At 44.6% G+C, this 23,353-nt stretch overlaps 1 protein-coding gene and 1 long non-coding RNA gene across 4 annotated transcripts in view; one reads left to right on the top strand and one right to left on the bottom strand.

Annotated features, from left to right (window-relative positions):
• Nucleotides 1-23,353, top strand: part of LOC140194864 (uncharacterized) — a 49,211-nt gene that overhangs the window by 19,175 nt on the left and 6,683 nt on the right. For all 3 annotated transcript variants that reach the window (XR_011885309.1, XR_011885308.1, XR_011885307.1), the window contains one exon: nucleotides 12,574-12,749. This is a non-coding gene — a long non-coding RNA (uncharacterized lncRNA). The remainder of the gene's footprint in view (nucleotides 1-12,573; nucleotides 12,750-23,353) is intronic.
• On the bottom strand, nucleotides 2,546-21,456 carry LOC140194862 (uncharacterized). Its single transcript, XM_072252143.1, has 6 exons — nucleotides 21,388-21,456; nucleotides 11,410-11,690; nucleotides 8,163-8,330; nucleotides 5,686-5,785; nucleotides 4,886-5,016; nucleotides 2,546-4,772 (listed from the first exon to the last, which is right to left on the bottom strand). Exons 2-6 carry the CDS (start codon nucleotides 11,683-11,685, stop codon nucleotides 4,497-4,499), a joined length of 951 nt encoding a protein of 316 aa, XP_072108244.1. The 5' UTR covers nucleotides 11,686-11,690; nucleotides 21,388-21,456; the 3' UTR covers nucleotides 2,546-4,496.

The raw sequence follows: 23,353 nt of genomic DNA, 5'->3' as shown, positions 1-23,353 counted from the left end.
TTAAGAAGGGAGGAAGGCAAAAGAAAGGAAATTATAGGTGAGTTAGCCTAACCTCAGTGGTTGGGAAAGTGTTGGAGACCATTACTAAGGATAAGGTTTTGGGGCACTTGGAGACAAATGGTAAAATAAGTCAAAGTCAGCATGGTTTCCATCAAAGGAAATCTTGCCTGACAAATCTGTGAGAATTCTTCAAGGAAGTAACAAGCAGGGTTCACAAAGGAGAGGCAGTGGATGTCATTTACTTAGATTTTCAGAAGGCATTTGATAAGATACCTCATGAGGCTGCTAAACAAAATAAAACCCTTTGGCATTACAGAGGAGGTACTGGCATAGTTAGAGGAGTGGCTGACAAACAGCGAGTGGGAATAAAGGGGGCCTTTTCTGCTTGGCTGCCGGTGACTAGTGCTGTTCCTCAGGGGTCAGTATTGGGACTGTTACTTTTCACATTGTTTGTCAATGATTTAAATAGTGGAATTAATGGCTTTGAGGTAAAGTTTGTGGATGATATGAAGACAGTTCAAGGGGTAGGTTGTGCTGAGGAAGCAATGTGATTGCAGTAGGACTTACACAGATTAGAAGAGGCAAGAAAGTGGCAGATAGAGTGCAGTGTTGGGAAATGCATTTTGGTAAAAGGAACAACAGTGCAGGCTCTTATCTAAATGGAGAAACGTTTCAAACATTGGAGCTTCAATGTTGGCATCTATTTCAGGGGGAATAGAATATAAAAACAAGGAGATAATGCTGAAGCTTTATAAGACAATATTCAGGCCGCACTTGGAATATTGTCATCAGTTTTGGACCGGTTATGCCAGAAAGGATGTGTTGGCATGGGAGAGTCCAGAGGAGGTTTATGTTGATGATTCCAGGAATGAAGAGGTTAACATATGAGGAGCATCTGTACTCACTGTAATTTAGAAGAACACAGGGGGATCTCATTGAAACCTATCGAATGTTGAAAGGACTAGATAGGGTGGATGTGGAGAGGATGTTTCCTCTGGTGGGGGTATCCAGAACTAGAGCGCACAGCTCCAAAATAGAGGGGTGGCTTTTTAGAACAGATATAAGGAGGAATTTTTTTTAGGCGAAGTGGTGAATCTGTGGAATGCTCTGCCACAGACTGTGGTGGAGGCCAAGTCTGTGGGTATATTTAAAGTGGAAGTTGATAGATTCCTTATTAGTCGGGCATCAATGGCTATGGTGAGAGGGCAGGTGTATGGGGTTGAATGGGATCTGGGATCAGCCCCATCGAAATAGCAGAGCCAACTGAATGGCCCAATTCTGCTCCAATGTCTGATGGTCTTACCGCCAATTTCTCCTGACCTTATGAGGACCAACTGATCAGGAGGGATGGACGGCAGGGTATACTGTCAATGCCACCATACTAGACATGCCCGGGTATCATCCCTGATGAGGATGGCAGAGTTTGTCATGAGAAAAATAGCATAGTCAGACTGTCAGGAAATTGCTGCCAGCAGGGTGAGTATCAGTGCATTAGGGATACAGAATCAAAAAGGGTAGCAAAGTGTTATATCTCAATGCACAGAGTACAAGAAATAAGGTGGATGATCTTGTTGCTCTGTCACAGTTCGTCAGGTATGATGTTGTGGTCATTGTGTGATGAACAGTGACTGGAGGATGGTTGTAGTTGGGAGCTAAATGTTTATATCGGAGGGATAAGAAGGTAGGCAGAGGCAGTGGTGTGGCTCTGCTGGTAAAAAATGGAATCAAATCAGCAGAAAGATGTGACATGGTCATGCACTTTATGCAGACTAATTTCTAAATGGGGAGAAAAAACAAAATTCAAGAGATGTAGAGGGACTTGGGAGTCCTTGTGCAGAACACCCTAAAGGTTAACTTGCAGGTTGAGTTGGTGGTGAGGAAGGCAAATGCAATGTTAGCATTCATTTCAAGAGGTCTAGAATACAAGAGCAGAGATGTGATGCTGAGGCTTTATAAGGCACTGGTGAGGCCTCACCTTGAGTATTGTGAACAGTTTTGGGCCCCTCATCTTAGAAAAGATGTGCTGGCATTGGAGACGATCCAGAGGAGGTTCACAAGGATGATTCCAGGAATGAAAGGGTTTTCATACAAGGAATGTTTGATAGCTCTGGGTCTGTACTTGCTGGAATTTAGAAGAGGGCGAATCTCACTGAAACTTTCGAATGTTGAAAGGCCTAGACAGAGTTAATGTGGGAAGGATGTTTCCAGTAGTGGAGGAGTCTAGGACAGGAGGGCACAGCCTCAGAATAAAGGGGTGTCCATTTAGAACAGATTTGGAGAAATTTCTTTAGCCAGAGGGTGCTGAACTTGTGGAATTCATTACCACAGGCAGCTGTGGAGGCCAGATCATTGGGTTTATTTAAGGTCGAGCTTGACTGGAAATGGCATCAAAGGTTACGGGGAGAAGGCCAGGGAGTTCGGCTGAGGAGGGGATAAAAGGATCAGCTATGATTGAATGGCGGAGCAGACTTGACAGGCGAAATGGCCTAATACTGCTCTTATGTCTTATGAAATATTGGTTAAAATCAATACACGTACCCTGCAGGAAGCCTGAGAAAAGTTTATTTCTTATTTGTTTCTGTAACATTTTCTCTCCCTTTGAGACCAGTTTAACCAAAAAAAACCCTGTGAAGGAACACGAGACATATGCAGCACGGGCTGCTTTCCTTTGTTGAATGTGGTTTTTAATTGATTTGCCCTCTTGTTTTTCACTGAAAACTACATTTTCTGAACAAAAATACAGAAGATAAACGATAATGAATTGCATTGCATTCATAAGCTGCTGATTGGAACCGTGTCAATTCAGGCTGCCATTCCACTGGTTTTCTTTTGTTTATTCCACACTTAGAATTAAAATTAGAAGTAAACTGGATTTAAATTTATGGTGCCAACATGAGTGAGTTTTGTTAAAATTGATGTTTTAAATTCAATTGCGAAAGCTTCCTCATTAACTGACACCTATTCCACCATGGACCATGCCAAGCCCGGCTGTGAAAGGAGGGCTAGCAACCCCTTCCTGTAAAAACCCAGCCAACAGAAGCTCCAACGACCCCATCCCTGTGAGAGGAAGGATCTGCAATGGGCTATACCTCAAAAGACCTGAAGAGTGGCCCAGGACAGAAGCCTCTGGTGAGCTGCTCTCAGCAGTCTATGCCCCAATAAGGGTGACGGGCTTAAGAAGTTGCTCCAGGTCTACTTTTGACTTCAATCCCATTTTAAAACCTCTTCTCCTTCATGTGTTATATCAATTTTCTCAAAGTCTTTTCCCCAGGGTTGGGAAATCCAAAACTAGAGGGCACAGATAAAGAGGGGATAGATCTAAGAAAGAGGGAATTTCTTTACACAGAGGATACTGACCAGCTGGCATGAGCTGCCACAGAAAGTGGTTGAGGTGGGTACAATCTAAGAGTCATTTGGATAGATACATGGACAGGAGGGTCTTGGAGAGTTATCAGCTGAACACGGGCAACTGGAACTAAGAGTGAAGGCGATGTGGTCAGCATAGAGTTGTGGGTTGAAGGGCCTGTTTCTGTCGCATATTACCCTGCTATCATTCTTACAAGTAGCTACTTTAGTCCAAAAAAAAGGAATTTTCTGTTTTTATTTGATAATATCTTTGATCTGAGTGAATTATTAATTCACAGAAAACCTCTTGCTGTTCACTATCAAAACATTTCATAGTCTTCAAAACGAAACCAATGTCTCTCAAGCCCTTCCTTACGTTCAGAGTGATTTTATTTTTACTATTTACACAAAGTCTAACTACTATACTGAGAAGGAATTCAGGTCGGGCAGCACCTGTGGAAATGAACAGAGTCAACGTTTCCGACACTCGAGTGTTGCTGAAGATTACCAGAACCTGCAGAGTTTCTCGTGTCCCCATTTCTCACTCTCTTCCATTACAAGGGATTCTTTTCAATCAAAAGAATCAGACTTCCTCTTTAGCTGTCTTTCATATTTAAGATCAAATCTGTGCACTAGAATTTCATTTAAATAGAATTTCTCTGAAATTCAACAAACCAAAGTTGCACTCTGGTTAGCTTAGATTTCCAAAACCCCGAAAAGGGAACCAACAAGGTTTAATGTTTATCCATTCATACCCATAACGTGAAGAACTCTTGGATTAGTTTGATTCACCTTGAGGACCAGAATACTGTATTACTCTAGAGATTATCTTCTAGAACTTGGAGGTTTCTAGACATACTGATATAATTTACACACTAGTCTATGATACAGAAGAATGCAATCCCATCACCCATCATACTCTGACAATAAATGCAAATGGTTATGTTTCTACTTTCACAAACTGCATTTGGCATCCTGGATCTGGATTAATTGCAGATTTGCACAGCAATCATCCTTTTTTCTTCTAGTTTTCACATCGCATTTTGCAAGACTCGAAGCCAAGGATTCCAAAACGTTCTCTTCATTAAACATACTGAGCTGTTATCAAAATAAGCATCTGGGTGAAATCAGAGACCTCAAAACCAGCTCTCTTAACCCTCCTTTTTTCCTTTCTCCTTGGGCAATCTTCCTAATGTATAAAATTCTTCATTTGGACGCAGGTCAATGAGAAGAGCCAGGCGGTTGGACATTGCAAAGAACGCTGCTATTGTGCCGATATCCCAGACATCCTCTTTATCAAATCCATGCTTCTCCAAGTTTCTCAGGTGGTGGTCACTGATGTTTTCAGCTTTGCTCACGACAAGGGCAAAATCCAACATGGCCCGCTGTCGATCGTCCAGATCAGCCGACTGCCTGTTCACAACGACCTGAAAGTTACAGGTTGGAGGAGAATCAGGTTTAATATCAGAATTACAAACTGCTCCATTTATAGATGTTAGAAAATTTAAAAAAACATTTTCAGACAAAATACTTTACTCACCTGATCTGCCAGAGTGGGATTTTTTGAATAAAGGCGATGTAAGGCACAGTGCGCTATCACGCAGTAGGGACAATGGTTATTCGCACTTGTGGCCACAATAATAAGCTCCCGATCTGCTTTACTAAGATTTCCTAAAGACAAATTCATGGTGAAAGGCAGGAAAAAGTTTAAAACATTTCTTTCAAACATATTTCATCAAAAAAATTAACTTATCGAATTTTCTCTAAAATATTAATTTATTGCTTTAAGCCATATGTTATTCTAGCTGGGATGGGAATGAGGAGAATCCATTCTGGTGTATTCACCAAATACCTGGCGTATCTTTGTTAAAACATAAACACCAGGGAGAGAGATCTACAGTATCTGTGCAGCTCTTTGCTAAAGTAACCCAAGTGTTCTTGCCCATGTCTTCCATATCAAATATTTATATAATTTGCCCTAAAGCAAATTAATGCTTATTTAAAACAATGAACCATTCTTTCAGTTAATACTTGACACAGCTCATTAGTTACTAAAAATATTAAATTCCATTCCATATCCAGTTACGGATTTGAATACAACCACTGTACTAATTTATAGTGCCTCCACACCCAAGACCCAGTGGATTTGTACCCCACTGCCCTTGAATCTTAGACTACTGCTCCTCGAATCTGTCTAATCCAGTCATATCAACGTGTAAGCAACAGAACACTCAATGCCAATACAGACTGGAAGCATTGCAAAGTGAATACGTAACCACTGGAATCTCACAGGAAAAGCTCATCCGCTGATTCCCAGTTGAAGTCTTCCATTCCATTTACCTGTCTCTTTGTTCATTATAGCGTTGTAATAGGCAAAGAACGCCCTGAATTCCACAGGCCGATACGACAGTGCTTTAAATATATTTGGCAAAAATCCACCCTGTGAAGCAAAATTATTATTGAAGATTCCCACAGGTTATACACAACTTAAAAGCTGAAAAAACAAATTCTAAAAAATACTTTAGGTTATACGGAAAAATTATAAGGAAATAGATGTTTTAAATTTAATAATGAAACAGTGAACAAAGTGCTGAAAATGGTGAACGGAAGGAGGCAGCAGATCTCCTACAACAGACAACCAAACAACTGCCTTGGACATAATAGTGAGATCACCAAAAAAATAATGGACCTTCCTCAACGTTCAGTGGTGTCCCAACGGGGCCCTCCTCGCTGTCCAGTGCCGTCCCAATTGTCCTTTAATTCATTGTAAAGCAAAAGTGCAGGTAGAATGGGCACTTGCAGACACGAAATGGGGAAGACATAACCAATGCTGCTGAAATGAGGAATGAAATGTGACGTGACATTTACTATGGAAAGTGGTTAGCCAAATCTACAAAATAATAATAGAATGGGCAGAATAAACAGATGAAGAGGGAAACGGACAATTCCATTAAGAGTTACAAGTTTGTCGTCAACAGATTAGATTAATGTAATGCAGTTAATTTGTGAAATTCGGATCAGAAGGCATTTCCGTTAAGTGTAATTCTGAGGATAATGCAGAGTACACTGATGACTGGTTAATGGATATTGGAATTCGAGGGTAGAGGGAGGAACTCCCTGACTAACCAATTACCTATCAACCTCCACTTTAAATATATCCAATGACTTGGTCTCCACAGCTGTCTGTGGCAATGAATTCCACAGATTCACTATCCCTTGGCTAAAGAAATTCGCCCTTCTGTTTCAAAGGAACATCCTTCTCTTCTGGCACTGCCCCCTCCGTCCTAAACTCCCCACATCTATTCTATCCAGATCTTTCAATAATTGATACATTTACTGAGATTCCCCCTCGTTCTTCTAAACCCCAGTGAGTATGGACCCAGAGTCATCAAACGCTCCTCATACCTTAAGCTTTACATTCCCAGAATCATTCTCCTGAACCTTTTCTGGACCCTCTGCAAGCCAACACACCCTCCTTAGATCTGGTTGCTAAACACGAACAAGGCCCATGGTAGTGCAGGACAGGTACTAGCCTGGATAGGAGGTTGTCTGACTGGCAGGAGGCAAAGAGTCTGCCGTCTACACCCGTCCCTGTCCTGTAATACCACGGACTCCCGTCTTGTTCAGCACTCCCACAGGCCCTTCTCTCACAGATTTTTGCCAAACTAATGCATTTGGTAATTAAATGCTTAATTTTTCTAGTATTCTTTAGGCCCCCAGTAGCAACAGGAGCACCAAACGGCAGATAAATACACAGATTTTGTAAAGGTAAAAACAACAGAGTTGTTGTCATGGATGGCTTCAACTTCTTTAATACTGATCGGCACCTCAGTGCAAATGGCTCGACAGGGGAGTATTTGTTAGGCATGTCCAGGAGGTAATCTTGAGACAGTATACAGACAGGCTGATGAGAGAGGCCATATTACTAGGTAAGTTCAGGGGTGTCTCTGGACACAACATATCGATGACAGCAGCTGTATTTCAATCTGAGTTTGCAGAGATTTGGTACGTCAAGGATTTTTTAAAAACATGGAACAGAAAGAGTACAAAAACAGGCCCTTTGGCCCATCAGGAATGAAAGGGTTACCGTATGAGGAACGTCTAGCAGCTCTTGGGCTGTATTCCCTGGAGTTCAGGAGAATGAGGGGGGATCTCATAGAAACATTCCGAATGTTAAAAGGCCTGTAACAGATTAGATATGGCAAACTTATTTCCCATGGTCGGGGATTCTAGGACAAAAGGGCACGACTTCAGGATTGAAGGACATCCATTTAGAACAGAGATGCGGAGAAATTACTTTAGTCAGAGGGTGGTAAATCTGTGGAATTTGTTGCCACGAGCAGCTGTGGAGAACAAGTCATTGGGTGTATTTAAGGCAGAGATAGACAGGTTCTTAATTAGCCAGGGCATCAAAGGGTATGGGGAGAAGGCAGGGGAGTGGGGATGACTAGAAGAATTGGATCAGCCCATGATGAAATGGCGGAGCAGACTCAATGGGCCCAATGGCCTATTTCTGCTCCTATATTTTATGGTCTTATTCCCAGGCCAACCAATTAACTAATCCCATCTATCTCAATTTTATAAACTCAGTAGTCTAGAAAAACACAATCCAAATTTGTCCACCCTTTGCTTTTAGCTAATACACTGCAATACAAGCAATAATGTGGTTGCCCTCTTCTGCATTCCCTCCAAAACCTGCACGTCATTCCTGTAATGTGATGACCAGAACTCCAACAGAAACTATAACTCAGCAATGTTAGAATAGAAGGACTAAATTGTCTCTGACTATTTTTATAGAACATTAACAGGAAGCCCACCTTGGTTTCCACCTCCTCCATCAGTTCAACAATATCATATGGCAGGTCCTTTTTATATGGAACAGGGTATCTGCTGATGGGGCGTAAAGGGTTCTCAGGTTTTGTACTATACTCCATGTTGGAAGCAACAGACCCTCCTCTTGTCCATCTTGATGCCAGTGTGAAAGACTAGAGTGGGGAAAAAGAGCAAAAAGGTTATTTCAATGACATGTTAGTGCAATTTGAAAATAAATACACTTTCCCATAAACGTATGAGACTTCAGGATAAATTGCCCCTTTGAAACAAATTGCAGATTTAACACACCCTTTGCCTAGAACAAAATAAAAAATCTCAAAGAAATAGAATCCGAATCAGGTTTATTATCACCAGCATGTGTTGTGAAATTTGTTAACTTAGCAGCAGCAGTTCAATGCAATACATAATCTAGCAGAGAGAAAAATAATAAATAAATAACAGTATACGTATATTGATAGATTAAATCATGCAAAAACAGAAATAATACATATTTAAAAAGTGTGGTAATGTCAAGGGTTCAATGTCCATTTAGGAATCGGATGGCAGAGGGAAAGAAGCTGTTCCTGAATCGCTGGGTGTGTGCCTTCAGGCTTCTGTCCCTCCTACCTAATGGTAGCAGTGAGAAAAGGGCGTGTCCTGGGTGCTGGAGATCCTTAATAATGGACGCTGCCTTTCTGAGACACCGCTCCCTAAAGATGTCCTGGATACTTTGTAGGCTAGTGCCCAAGATGGAGATGACTAGATTTCCAACCCTGTGCAGCTTCTTTCAGTCCTGTGCAGTCACCCCCACATACCAGACAGTGATGCAGTCTGTCAGAATGCTCTTATTTGCTCAAGTATGTTGTGAAATTCATAGACCTTAAAGAATCGGTGAAGTGCTTGTATGTTTGCTTGTGATTACAACTTCACAATTATGACAACTGCTTCAGAATCAAGACGGAAGTGAAGGAATGCAACAAAAATAGATTATACTGAACACCAGTTTCTCCTTCTGATGCGGAAGAAGCAGCGTGGGATGAAAAGGCCAAACTGTTTAACACAGGAGTTGCAAGAGTGGTTTGGTCAAAATCTGTAACCTCAGAGATAAAAGCAAAAGAGGTTGTACTGTTCAGCAAAAGAATATGAAGCTGCACAGGAGTGAGCAGAGGTGTGGACTTCTTTAACAGAACAAACTAAAATACCTGCAAAGATTACTAAGGATAGCTGGGCACCTCTCTTTATTGAGACACAGCACGGAATATGCCCTTCGAGCCATGCTGCCCAGCAATCCCCCAATTTTAATCCGAGCCGACTCACAGGACTATTTACACTACCAGTCGGTAGGTCTTTGGACCGTGGGAGGAGGCCCTCGCGGCCACGGTAAGAACGTACAGACTCCTTACAGGGGTCGGTAGGTCTTTGGACCGTGGGAGGAGGCCCACGCGGCCACGGTAAGAACGTACAGACTCCCTACAGGGGTCGGTAGGTCTTTGGACCGTGGGAGGAGGCCCGCGCGGCCACAGTCAGAACGTACACACTCCTTACAGGGGTCGGTAGGTCTTTGGACTGCGGGAGGAGGCCCGCGCGGCCACAGTCAGAACACACACACTCCCTACAGGGGTCGGTAGGTCTTTGGACCGTGGGAGGAGGCCCGCGCGGCCACAGTCAGAACGTACACACTCCTTACAGGGGTCGGTAGGTCTTTAGACTGCCGGAGGAGGCCCGCGCGGCCACAGTCAGAACGTACACACTCCTTACAGGTGGCGGCTGGAGTCGAACCCGGGTCGCCTGTACGGTGCTAACCACTACACTACCACGCCACCTGTCCTTTTGCGTTTTTGCTGCGGGAAGGAATACACAGCCACAGTGACTCTTACTTTCATTTGAATTCAGGAGCCGTGTTTCAGGTAGCACCACTCCACTTTGCACCTTAATGAAGAACTTCTCTGAAGGACCCCACACAACAAGATTAACAAAGTCCCAGTCTGGGATAGCCTTCTTCCTATTGGACCCCTCAACATACAGATCTAAAATTAAATGTTGCAACATTGCTAATTTGTTTAGTCCAATCTCAATGTTGATCACAGTTGAATTTGTACATACATCTCGAATTCCTTTTATGACATCACTGCTACTGTTTGGATGCCAAAACAACAATGTACAAACTTCTCCAGCTTCCCAAGAACAAAAAAAATTTCTAATTTCTTATCCACTATCTTTTACTGGGATTACCCACTTTCCATCCTTTACTAACAATGCTACCTCACAGCACAGAAACAGGTCCTTCGGCCCATCTAGTCCATGCCAAAGCATTTAGACGACCAACTTCCATAAACCAGTCAGAGAGGGAACCATCTACCACCAGTCTCCAGCTTCTCCCATTGTGCCAATTTACACCTTATATCGAATGCCAAGTGACCAACCTCCCACATGGGACCTTCTCAAATACCTTACTCATGTCCACATCCAGTGCCTTGCCTTCATCAACGTTCCTCGTAACTTCCACAAAAACTCAAAGATTAGTTAGACACGAGCTACCACACACAAAGCCATACTGACCATCCCTAATTAGTCCGTCTACCCAAATATACTCATATCCTGTCCCTTAGAATACTGCCTAATATTTACATATTACTATTTAACTATTTATTACTATTTTCTATTACTATTCCATTACTATTTATTATTTCCATGACTATTACTATTTACTAATAGTAATATTACTATGACTATTTCTATCACTATTTATTATTTATGGTGCAACTGTAACAAAAACCAATTTCCTCCGGGATCAATAAAATATGATTATGACTATGACTAATAACTTTCCCACAGCTGATGTCAGGCTCACTGGCCTATAATTTCTTGGCTTAATTTTAGAGCCTTTCTTAAACAACAGTGACTATCCTCCAGTTCTCTGGTAGATCACCTGTCACTTAGGATGATTTAACTACCTCTGTCAGGATCCTGGCAATTTCTGCACTTGCCTCCTGTTGAGTCTGAGGGAACACCTGGGGATTTATCCAGCCCAGTTATTATGAGGACACACAGTCCTCTTTTATTGTCATTTAGTAATGCATGCATTAAGAAATGATACAATATTTTTCCAGAATGATATCACGAAAACACGACAAACCGACTTAAAAACTATCAAAAACCACATAATTATAACATATAGTTACACCAGTGCAAAGCAATACCATAATTTGATAAGAACAGACCATAGGCGCGGTAAAAAGTCCGCCAACTTGCCGATGCACCATCCTGGAAGCATCCGACCACAGTCCGACTCCGAGTCCGTCCGAAAACTCCGAGCCTCTGACCACCTCTCCGACACCGAGTACCATCTCTGCCGAGCGCTTCGACCCTGGCCCTGGCAACAGGCGATATGCAAAGCTGAGGATTTTGGGGCCTTCCCCTCCGGAGATTCTCGATCGCACAGTGGCAGCGAAGCGGGCATTTCAGAAGTTTCTCCAGGTGTTCCTCCGTGCTTCTCACGTCTGTCTCCATCAAATCTGGATTGTGCATGGCCCCTAGTTAACACATACGATATTCATTCGGAACGGCCGCGCGCTGCATCGCGCTGCCATCTTCTCCTCCCTCCCTACGATTGCCTTAAGACAGCAAATATTTCCTCCTCTGTAATCTGTTCATGTCCTCGCTGTTGCTTTGCCTTACTTCTATAGACTCTGTGTCCATCTGCAGAGTAAATACAGATGCAAAAAAATCCATCTTCCAACATCTCCACCATCTTTTTTGGTTCCACGCATAGATTACCATTCTGGTCTTCCCGAGGACCAACTTTGCCCCTCGCAATCCTTTTACTCTGAACGTATCTGTAAAATCCCTGAGGATTCTCCTTCACCTTGTCTGCTGGGGCAACCTGTTGCCTTCTTTTAGGCCCTCTTGATGTTTTTCTTAAGTGTTCTTTTGCATTTCTTATAGTCCATAAGCACCCCGTTTGTTCCTATCTGCTACGCACCTATTCTTTTTTAACCAGGGCCTCAATATCTCCTGTGCCATGGCCCCCAGTGGGTCTGGCCTACAGGTACAACAAGACATTCCCATTCCCAGTATCATAATGTAGCAGTCTAGTACATTTATATAAGGGTACGTCAGCTGTGAATCAACTCTCCAAATTCTGTTAGAAGCTCTAAGCACTTGACAAGGAAGAATTTGCACTGTTGACTTGTCAGAACACTACTTTCAATAACCAAAAGTTTGGTGCTGAAGTTAGTAGTAAATAGCCTACATTCATAGAAAAGCACAGTACAGGCCCTTCGGCCCACAATGACGTGCCTACCTTTTCACCTACTCTAGGATCAATCTGACCTGTCCTGTGATCACAGCCCCACAGTTTTCTATTTAAGAGTCTCTTAAATACCCTTAATGTATTAATGTCATTTTCTTCGGCAGTTGATCGGAGCAGGACTGCGCAAGCACGTGTAAGTCGGCCCGTGAGGCAGCGGGAGTATTTAAAAGAGAGCAGTTTGACGGAGCGGGCGAGGGAGTAGAGGGAGACAGAGTAGGAAGGCTTTGTCTCGAGAGGCTTCGGCAAGCAGAGGCTGAGGACGAGCTTCACTCCAAGTGAGGTAAGGCCGGGTAAGTTCCTTTAAAAGGAGAACGGTCTGCAGCGGTATTTTATTTGAAGCAAGGAAGGCGGCGAGGCTGTAGCGTATTGAGTGGGTCATGACAGCTGAGATCAGCCCCGTGGTTTGTTCATTCTGCAGCATGTGGGAAATCAGGGATACTTCCAGTGTCCCTGACGACTATGTGTGCAGGAAATGTGTCCAGCTGCAGCTTCTGGCAGACTGCACTGAGCGGCTGGAGCTGCGACTGGATTCATACTGGAGCATCCGCGATGCTGAGAAAGTCGTGACTAGCATGTTCAGTGAGTTGGCCTCACCGCAGGTAAAGGCTACACAGGCAGAAAGGGAATGGGTGGCCACTAGACAGCGTAGCAGTAGGCAGTTCGTGCAGGAGTCCCCTGAGGTCATCTCCCTCCTAAACAGATATACTGTTTTCGATACATGGCACCATGGGTGGCTGTGCAGCACAGGAGGGAAGGAAAAGGAGTGGGAGAGCTATAGTGATAGGGGATTCGATTGTAAGGGGAATAGATAGGCGTTTCTGCGGCCGCAAACGAGACTCCAGGAGGGTATGTTGCCTCCGTGGTGCAAGGGTCTAGGATGTCTCTGAGCGGCTGCAGGACATTCTGGGGTGGGAGGGTGAACAGCCAGTGGTTGTGGTGCACATAGGCACCAACGATATAGGTAAAAAACAGAATGAGGTCCTACAAGGTGAATTTAGGGAGTTAGGAGATAAACTAAAAAGTAGGACCACAAAGGTGATAATCTCTGGATTACTACCAGTGCCACGTGCTAATCAAAGTAGAAATAGGATAATTCAGATGAATACGTGGCTTGAAAAATGGTGCAAGGGGGAGGGATTCAAATTTCTGGGGCATTGGAACCAGTTCTGGAGGAGGTGGGACCGGTACAAACAGGACGGTCTGCACCTGGGCTGGACTGGAACCAATGTCCTAGGGGGCGCGTTTGCTACTGTTGTTCAGGAGGATTTAAACTAATGTGGCAGGGGGATGGGAACAAGTGCAGAGAGACAGAGGGGTGTAAAATGAGGGTAGAAGCAAAAATTTGCCGGCAAATCCAGGGCAAAAATCAAAAAGGGCCACTTTTCAACATAATTGTATAAGGGCTAAGAGAGATGTAAAAGCGCGCCTGAAGGCTTTGTGTGTCAATGCAAGGAGCATTCGTAACAAGCTGGATGAATTAAAAGTGCAGATTGTTATTAATGAGTATGATATAGTTGGGATCACAGAGACATGGCTCCAGGTGACCAAGGATGGGAGCTCAACATTCAGGGATATTCAATATTCAGGAAGGATAGACATGAAAGAAAAGGAGGTGGGGTGGCGTTGCTGGTTAGAGAGGAGATTAACATAATAGAAAGGGAAGACATAAGCCAGGAGAATGTGGAATTGATATGGGTAGAGCTGCATAACACTAAGGGGCAGAAAACGCTGGTGGGAGTTGTGTACAGGCCACCTAACAGTAGTAGTGAGGTTGGGCATTAAACAAGAAATTAGAAGTGCGTGCAATAAAGGAACAGCTGTTATAATGGGTGACTTCAATCTACATATAGATTGGGTGAACCAAATTGGTAAGGGCGCTGAGGAAGAGGATTTCTTGGAATGTATGTGGGATCGTTTTTTGAACCAACATGTCGAGGAACCGACTAGAGAGCAGGCTATTCTGGACTGGGTATTGAGCAATGAGGAAGGGTTAATTAGCAATCTTGTCGTGAGAGGCCCCTTGGGTAAGAGTGACCATAATATGGTGGAATTGTTCATTAAGATGGAGAGTGACATAGTTAATTCAGAAACAAGGTTCTGAACTTATAGAAGGGTAACTTTGAAGGTATGAGATGTGAATTAGCTAAGATAGACTGGCAAATGACACTTAAAGGATTGACGGTGGATATGCAATGGTAAGCATTTAAAGATTGCATGGATGAACTACAACAATTGGTCATCCCAGTTTGGCAAAAGAATAAATCAAGGAAGGTAGTGCACCCGTGGCTGACAAGGAAAATTAGGGATAGTATCAATTCCAAAGAAGAAACATACAAATTAGCCAGAAAAAGTGGCTCACCTGAGGACTGGGATAAATTCAGAGTTCAGCAGAGGAGGACAAAGGGCTTAATTAGAAACATAGAAACATAGAAAATAGGTGCAGGAGTAGGCCATTCGGCCCTTCAAGCCTGCACCGCCATTTATTATGATCATGGCTGATCATCCAACTCAGAACACCGCCCCAGCCTTCCCTCCATACCCCCTGACCCCCGTAGCCACAAGGGCCATATCTAACTCCCTCTTAAATATAGCCAATGAACTGGCCTCAACTGTTTCCTGTGGCAGAGAATTCCACAGATTCACCACTCTCTGTGTGAAGAAGTTTTTCCTAATCTCGGTCCTAAAAGGCTTCCCCTCTATCCTCAAACTGTGACCCCTCATTCTGGACTTGCCCAACATCGGGAACAATCTTCCTGCATCTAGCCTGTCCAATCCCTTTAGGATCTTATACGTTTCAATCAGATCCCCCCTCAATCTTCTAAATTCCAACGAGTACAAGCCCAGTTCATCCAGTCTTTCTTCATATGAAAGTCCTGCCATCCCAGGAATCAATCTGGTGAACCTTCTTTGTACTCTGTGGCAAGGATGTCTTTCCTCAGATTAGGGGACCAAAACTGCACACAATACTCCAGGTGTGGTCTCACCAAGGCCTTGTACAACTGCAGTAGTACCTCCCTGCTCCTGTACTCAAATCCTCTCGCTATAAATGCCAGCATACCATTCGCCTTTTTCACCGCCTGCTGTACCTGCATGCCCACTTTCAATGACTGGTGTATAATGACACCCAGGTCTCGTTGCACCTCCCCTTTTCCTAATCGGCCACCATTCAGATAATAATCTGTTTTCCTATTTTTGCCACCAAAGTGGATAACTTCACATGTATCCACATTAAATTGCATCTGCCATGAATTTGCCCACTCACCCAACCTATCCAAGTCACCCTGCATCCTCTTAGCATCCTCCTCACAGCTAACACTGCCGCCCAGCTTCGTGTCATCCGTAAACTTGGAGATGCTGCGTTTAATTCCCTCATCCAAGTCATTAATATATATTGTAAACAACTGGGGTCCCAGCACTGAGCCTTGCGGTACCCCACTAGTCACAGCCTGCCATTCTGAAAAGGTCCCGCTTATTCCCATTCTTTGCTTCCTGTCTGCTAACCAACTCTCCCCCACACCAATACCTTACCCCCAATACCGTGTGCTTTAAGTTTGCACACTAATCTCCTGTGTGGGACCTTGTCAAAAGCCTTCTGAAAATCCAAATATACCACATCCACTGGTTCTCCCCTATCCACTCTACTAGTTACATCCTCAAAAAATTCTATGAGATTCGTCAGACATGATTTTCCTTTCACAAATCCATGCTGACTTTGTCCGATCATTTCACCGCTTTCCAAATGTGCTGTTATCACATCCTTGATAACTGACTCCAGCAGTTTCCCCACCACCGACGTTAGGCTAACCGGTCTATAATTCCCCGGTTTCTCTCTCCCTCCTTTTTTAAAAAGCGGAGTTACATTAGCCACCCTCCAATCCTCAGGAACTAGTCCAGAATCTAACGAGTTTTGAAAAATTATCACTAATGCATCCACTATTTCTTGGGCTACTTCCTTAAGCACCCTGGGATGCAGACCATCTGGCCCTGGGAATTTATCTGCCTTCAATCCCTTCAATTTACCTAACACCACTTCCCTACTAACATGTATTTCGCTCAGTTCCTCCATCTCACTGGACCCTCTGTCCCCTACTATTTCCGGAAGATTATTTATGTCCTCCTTAGTGAAGACAGAACCAAAGTAATTATTCAATTGGTCTGCCATGTCCTTGCTCCCCATAATCAATTCACCTGTTTCTGTCTGCAGGGGACCTACATTTGTTTTTACCAGTCTTTTCCTTTTTACATATCTATAAAAGCTTTTACAGTCCGTTTTTATGTTGCCTGCCAGTTTTCTCTCATAATCTTTTTTCCCCCTTCCTAATTAAGCCCTTTGTCCTCCTCTGCTGAACTCTGAATTCCTCCCAGTCCTCAGGTGAGCCACTTTCTCTGGCTAATTTGTATGCTTCTTCTTTGGAATTGATACTATCTCTAATTTCTCTTGTCAGCCATGGGTGCACTACCTTCCTTGATTTATTCTTTTGCCAAACTGGGATGAACATTTGTTGCAGTTCATCCATGCAACCTTTAAATGCTTGCCATTGCATATCCACCGTCAATCCTTTAAGTGTCATTTGCCAGTCTATCTTAGCTAATTCACGTCTCATACCTTCAAAGTTACCCCTCTTTAAGTTCAGAACCTTTGTTTCTGAATTAACTATGTCACTCTCCATCTTAATGAAGAATTCCACCATATTATGGTCACTCTTACCCAAGGGGCCTCTCACGACAAGATTGCTAATTAACCCTTCCTCATTGCTCAAAACCCAGTCCAGAATAGCCTGCTCTCTAGTTGGTTCCTTGACATGTTGGTTCAAAAAACCATCCTGCATACATTCCAAGAAATCCTCTTCCTCAGCACCTTTACCAATTTGGTTCACCCAATCTACATGTAGATTGAAGTCACCCATTATAACTGCTGTTCCTTTATTGCACACATTTCTAATTTCCTGTTTAATACCATCTCCGACCTCACTACTACTGTTAGTTGGCCTGTACACAACTCCCACCAGCGCCTTCTGCCCCTCAGTGTTACGCAGCTCTACCCATATCGATTCCACATCTTCCCGGCTTATGTCCTTCCTTTCTATTGCGTTAATCTCTTCTTTAACCAGCAACGCCACCCCACCTCCCCTTCCTTCATGTCTATCCCTCCTGAATATTGAATATCCCTGAACGTTGAGCTCCCATCCCTGGTCACCCTGGAGCCATGTCTCTGTGATCCTAACTATATCATAATCATTAATAACAATCTGCACTTTCAATTCATCCACCTTATTACGAATGCTCCTTGCATTGACACACAACGCCTTCAGGTGCTCTTTTACAACTCTCTTAGCCCTTATACAATTATGCTGAAGAGAGGCCCTTTTTAATGCTTGCCCTGGATTTGTCGGCCTGCCACTTTTACTTTTCTCCATAGTACTTTTTGCTTCTACCCTCACTTTACACCCCTCTGTCTCTCTGCACTGGTTCCCATCCCCCTGTAGTGAACTAACCTCCTCACGCCTAGCCTCTTTAATTTGATTCCCACCCCCCAACCATTCTAGTTTAAAGTCACCTCAAAGGGAAAAAAGATTATGAGAGAAAGCTGGCAGGGAACATAAAAACTGACCGTAAAAGCTTTTATAGATATGTGAAAAGAAAAAGATTGGTTAAGACAAATGTAGGTCCCCTACAGACAGAAACAGGTGAATTGATTATGGGGAGCAAGGACATGGCAGACCAATTGAATAACTACTTTGGTTCTGAGCGAAATACATGTTAGTAGGGAAGTGATGTTAGGTAAATTGAAGGGATTAAAAGCAGATAAATCCCCAGGGCCAGATGGTCTGCATCCCAGAGTGCTTAAGGAAGTTGCCCAAGAAATAGTGGATGCATTAGTGATAATTTCTCAAAACTCTTTAGAATCTGGACTAGTTCCTGAGGATTGGAGGGTGGCTAATGTAACCCCTCTTTTTAGAAAAGGAGGGAGAGAGAAACCGGGGAATTATCGACCGGTTAGCCTAACGTCCGTGGTGGGAAAACTGCTAGAGTCAGTTATCAAAGATGTGATAACAGCACATTTGGAAAGCAGTGAAATTATCGGACAAAGTCAGCATGGATTTGTGAAAGGAAAATCATGTCTGACGAATCTCATAGAATTTTTTGAGAATGTAACTAGTAGAATGGATAGGGGAGAACCAGTGGATGTGGTATATTTGGATTTTCAAAAGGCTTTTGACAAGGTCCCACACAGGAGATCAGTGTACAAACTTAAAGCACACGGTATTGGGGGTAAGGTATTGATGTGGATAGAGAATTGGTTAGCAGACAGGAAGCAAAGAGTGGGAATAAACGGGACCTTTTCAGAATGGCAGGCAGTGACTAGTGGGGTACTGCAAGGCTCAGTGCTGGGACCCCAGCTGTTTACAATATATATTAATGACTTAGAGGAGGGAATTAAATGCAGCATCTCCATGTTTGCGGATGACACGAAGCTGGGCGGGCAGTGTTAGCTGTGAGGAGGATGCTAAGAGGATGCAGGGTGACTTGGATAGGTTGGGTGAGTGGGCAAATTCATGGCAGATGCAATTTAATGTGGATAAATGTGAGGTTATCCACTTTGGTGGCAAGAACAGGCAAAAGAGATTATTATCTGAATGGCAGCCAATAGTCATAGTCATACTTTATTGATCCCGGGGCAAATTGGTTTTTGTTACAGTTGCACCATAAATAATAAACAGTAATAGAAATAGTAATAGTAATACTACTATTAGTAAATAGTATATAGTAATAATCAGGGGAATAATAAATAGTAATCGAACAGTAATAATTAGTTAAATAGTAATATGTAAATTATGCCAGTAAATTATGAAATAAGTCCAGGACCAGCCTATCGGCTCAGGGTGTCTGACCCTCCAAGGGAGGAGTTGTAAAGTTTGATGGCCACGGGCAGGAATGCCAATTAGGAAAAGGGGAGGTGCAACGAGACCTGGGTGTCATTACACACCAGTCATTGAAAGTGGGCATGCAGGTACAGCAGACGGTGAAAAAGGCGAATGGTATGCTGGCATTTATAGCGAGAGGATTCGAGTACAGGCGCAGGGAGGTACTACTGCAGTTGTACAAGGCCTTGGTGAAACCACACCTGGAGTATTGTGTGCAGTTTTGGTCCCCTAATCTGAGGAAAGACATTCTTGCCATAGAGGGAGTACAAAGAAGGTTCACCAGATTGATTCCTGGGATGGCAGGACTTTCATATGAAGAAAGACTGGATGAACTAGGCTTATACTCGTTGGAATTTAGAAGATTGAGGGGGGATCTTATCGAAACATATAAAATCCTAAAGGGATTGGACAGGCTAGATGCAGGAAGATTGTTCCCGATGTTGGGGAAGTCCAGAACGAGGGGTCACAGTTTGAGGATAAAGGAGAAGCCTTTTAGGACCGAGATTAGGAAACACTTCTTCACTCAGAGAGTGGTGAATCTGTGGAATTCTCTGCCACAGGAAACAGTTGAGGCCAGTTCATTGGCTATATTTAAGAGGGAGTTAGATATGGCCCTTGTGGCTAAAGGGATCAGGGGGTATGGAGGGAAGGCAGGTACAGGGTTCTGAGTTGGATGATCAGCCATGATCATACTGAATGGCAGTGCAGGCTCGAAGGGTCGAATGGCCTACTCCTGCACCTATTTTCTATGTTTCTATGTTTCTGCCTCCATCACCACTCCTGGCAGTGTGTTCCAGACATCCACCACTCTCTGTGCAAAAAGAACTTAATTTTAGCATTTCCTTATACTCTCCTCCAATCAGTTTAAAATTATGTCTCCGGGTAATGTCCATTTCCACCCTGGGAAACAGCCTCTGGTCATCCACTCAATCTATGCTTCTTGTTGTCTTGTACATCGCTTCGTGCTTTACTCCAAAGAGAAAAGCCCTCGCTCGATCAGCCTATCCTGATGAGACATGCTCCCTAATCCAGACGGATCTTGGTAAGTCTCATCTGCACCCTCTCTAGATCTTCCACATCTTACATGCTCTCAACCAAATTAAAGAACCAGATTACTTTTCACAACAATGCAATCGAATAATTATTTACACGCAGCTTTCACCCCAAACCTGGATCCCTGTATACACGCACTGCCCACTCGACCGCAGGGCATACTCACCAGCCACGTACCACCACCCAAACATGCTCGACCCACCCCCCAATTATCCCCAACACACTGAAACCCCCCATCCCCTTCACACACTTCACCCCCAGAGACGTTCGACCCCAATCCCCAACCCCTGCGACACACTCAACCCCCCAATCCCCGACACACTCGACCCCCACCCCGACCACAGTGATACACCTGACCCCGACCCCCCCGAAACACTCAAACCCCCCCATCCCCTTCACATGCTTCACTCCCAGCCAGGCACGTTCGACCCCCAATCCCCAACCCCTTCCACACACTCAACCCTACCCCCACCCCCAGACACACTCAAACCCCCCCCAATTATCCCCAACACACTCAAACCCCCCATCCCCTTCACACACTTCACCCCCAGAGACGTTCGACCCCCACCCCAACCCCCCGACACACCGGACTCCCACCCCGACCACAGCGATACGCTCCACACTCACCCCCACCCAGACCCCCACCCCCTCCAGACACTCACCCGCCACCCCAAACCCCCCAACACACTGGACCCCCACCCCGACCACAGCGATACGCCCGACCCCGACCCCCGACACTCACCCCCACCCCGACCACAGCGATACGCCCGACCCCGACCCCCAACACTCACCCCCACCCCGACCACAGCGATACGCCCGACCCCGACCCCCGACACTCACCCCCACCCCGACCACAGCGATACGCCCGACCCCGACCCCCGACACTCACCCGCCACCCCGACCACAGCGATACGCCCGACCCCGACCCCCGACACTCACCCGCCACCCCCGGATTCCGAGCACCGCCCAAGCCCGACTCATGGCGACTTACACGACCCTCACAAACCGGAAATGAGGTAACCTTTCCGCTTCAGCACGACCTGTCCGTTCAGATCAAGATTCCGACCTGAGCTGGTCCGTCAATTCCTCCGGCCCCCCCGTCCTCCGGAACTGTAAACCTTTCTGTCCGTATCCATTTGAATTGATTTGACTTCATTTCTTACATCCTTCATCTACGAGGAGTAAAAATCCCTTCGCTGCCCAAATGTGTAATTGATAGTAATTTGTAAAAAATAGTATGTACATTCGGGCAGTCAATATAACATAGAAATACAATTGTGTCAGCATGAATGAATCAGTCTGATGGTCTGGTGGAAGAATCTGTCCCGGAGCCTGTTGGTTCTGGCTTTTATGCTGCGGTACCGTTTCCCGGATGGTAGCAGCTGGAACAGTTCGTGGTTGGGGTCATTTGGGTCCCCAGTGATCCTTCGGGCCCTTTTTACACACCGGTCTTTGTAAATCTCCTGAATAGTGAGAAGTTCACAGCTGGAGATGCGCTGGGCTGTCCACACCACTCTCTGCAGAGTCCTGCGATTAAGGGAAGTACAGTTCCCATACCAGGCAGTGATGCAGCCCATCATGATGCTCTCAATTGTGCCCCTGTAGAAATAGACAATGGACAATAGACAATAGGTGCAGGAGTAGACCATTTGGCCCTTCGAGACAGCACCGCCATTCGCTGTGATCATGGCTGATCAGCCACTATCAGTATCCAGTTCCTGCCTTATCCCCATAACCTTTGATTCCGCTATCTTTAAGAGCTCTATTCATCTCTTTTTTGAAAGCATCCAGAGACTTGGCCTCCACAGCCTTCTGGGGCACAGCATTCCATATATCCTCCACTCTCTGGGTGAAAAAGATTTTCCTCAACTCCGTTCTAAATGGCCTACCCCTAATTCTTAAACTGTGGCCTCTGGTTCTGGACTCACCCATCAGCAGGAACATGCTTCCTGCCTGCAGCGTGTCCAATCCCTTAATAATCTTATATGTTTCAATCACAACCCCTCTCATCCTTCTAAATTCCAGTGTATACAAGCCCAGTTGTTCCAATCTTTCAACACATGACAGTCCCGCCATCCCGGGAATTAACCCTGTTAAGCTACGCTGCACTTCCTCAATAGCAAGAATGTCCTTCCTCAAATTTGGAGACCAAAACTGCACACAGTACTCCAGGTGTGGTCTCACCAGGGCCTTGTACAACTGCAGAACGACCTCTTTGCTCCTATACTCAATTCCCCTTGTTATGAAGGCCAGCATGCCATTAGCTTTCTTCACTGCCTGCTGTACCTGCATGCTTGCTTTCAGTGACTGATATACAAGAACACCTAGATCTCATTGTGCTTCCCCTTTTCCTAACTTGACTCCATTTAGATAATAATCTGCCTTCCTGTTCTTGCCACCAACGTGGATAACCTCACATTTATCCACATTAAACTGCATCTGCCATGCATCTGCCCACTCACCCAGCCGGTCCAAGTCACCCTGCAGTCTCATAACATCCTCCTCACATTCCACACTGCCACCCAGCTTTGTGTCATCAGCAAATTTGCTAATGTTCCTTTTAATTCCCTCATCTAAATCATTAATGTATATTGTAAACAGCTGCCGTCCCAGCACTGAACCTTACGGTACCCCACTGGTCACCGCCTGCCATTCCGAAAGCGACCCATTAATCGCTACTCTTTGTTTTCTGTCAGCCAGCCAATTTTCAATCCATGTCAGTACTCTGCCCCCAATACCATCTGCCCTAATTTTGCCCACTAATCTGCTATGTGGGACTTTATTACAGGCTTTCTGAAAGTCCAGGTACATTACCTCTACTGGCTCTCCCTCGTCCATTTCCAATGCTGTAATTGTACCCATTCCCACTAATCTGCTATGTGGGACTTTATTACAGGCTTTCTGA

Source organism: Mobula birostris, chromosome 3 (assembly GCF_030028105.1).
Source record: "Mobula birostris isolate sMobBir1 chromosome 3, sMobBir1.hap1, whole genome shotgun sequence".
NCBI classification, from domain to species: Eukaryota; Metazoa; Chordata; class Chondrichthyes; order Myliobatiformes; family Myliobatidae; genus Mobula; species Mobula birostris.
The sequence above is the reverse complement of the archived record's forward strand: the minus strand, read 5'-3'. Positions and strand labels throughout refer to the sequence as shown.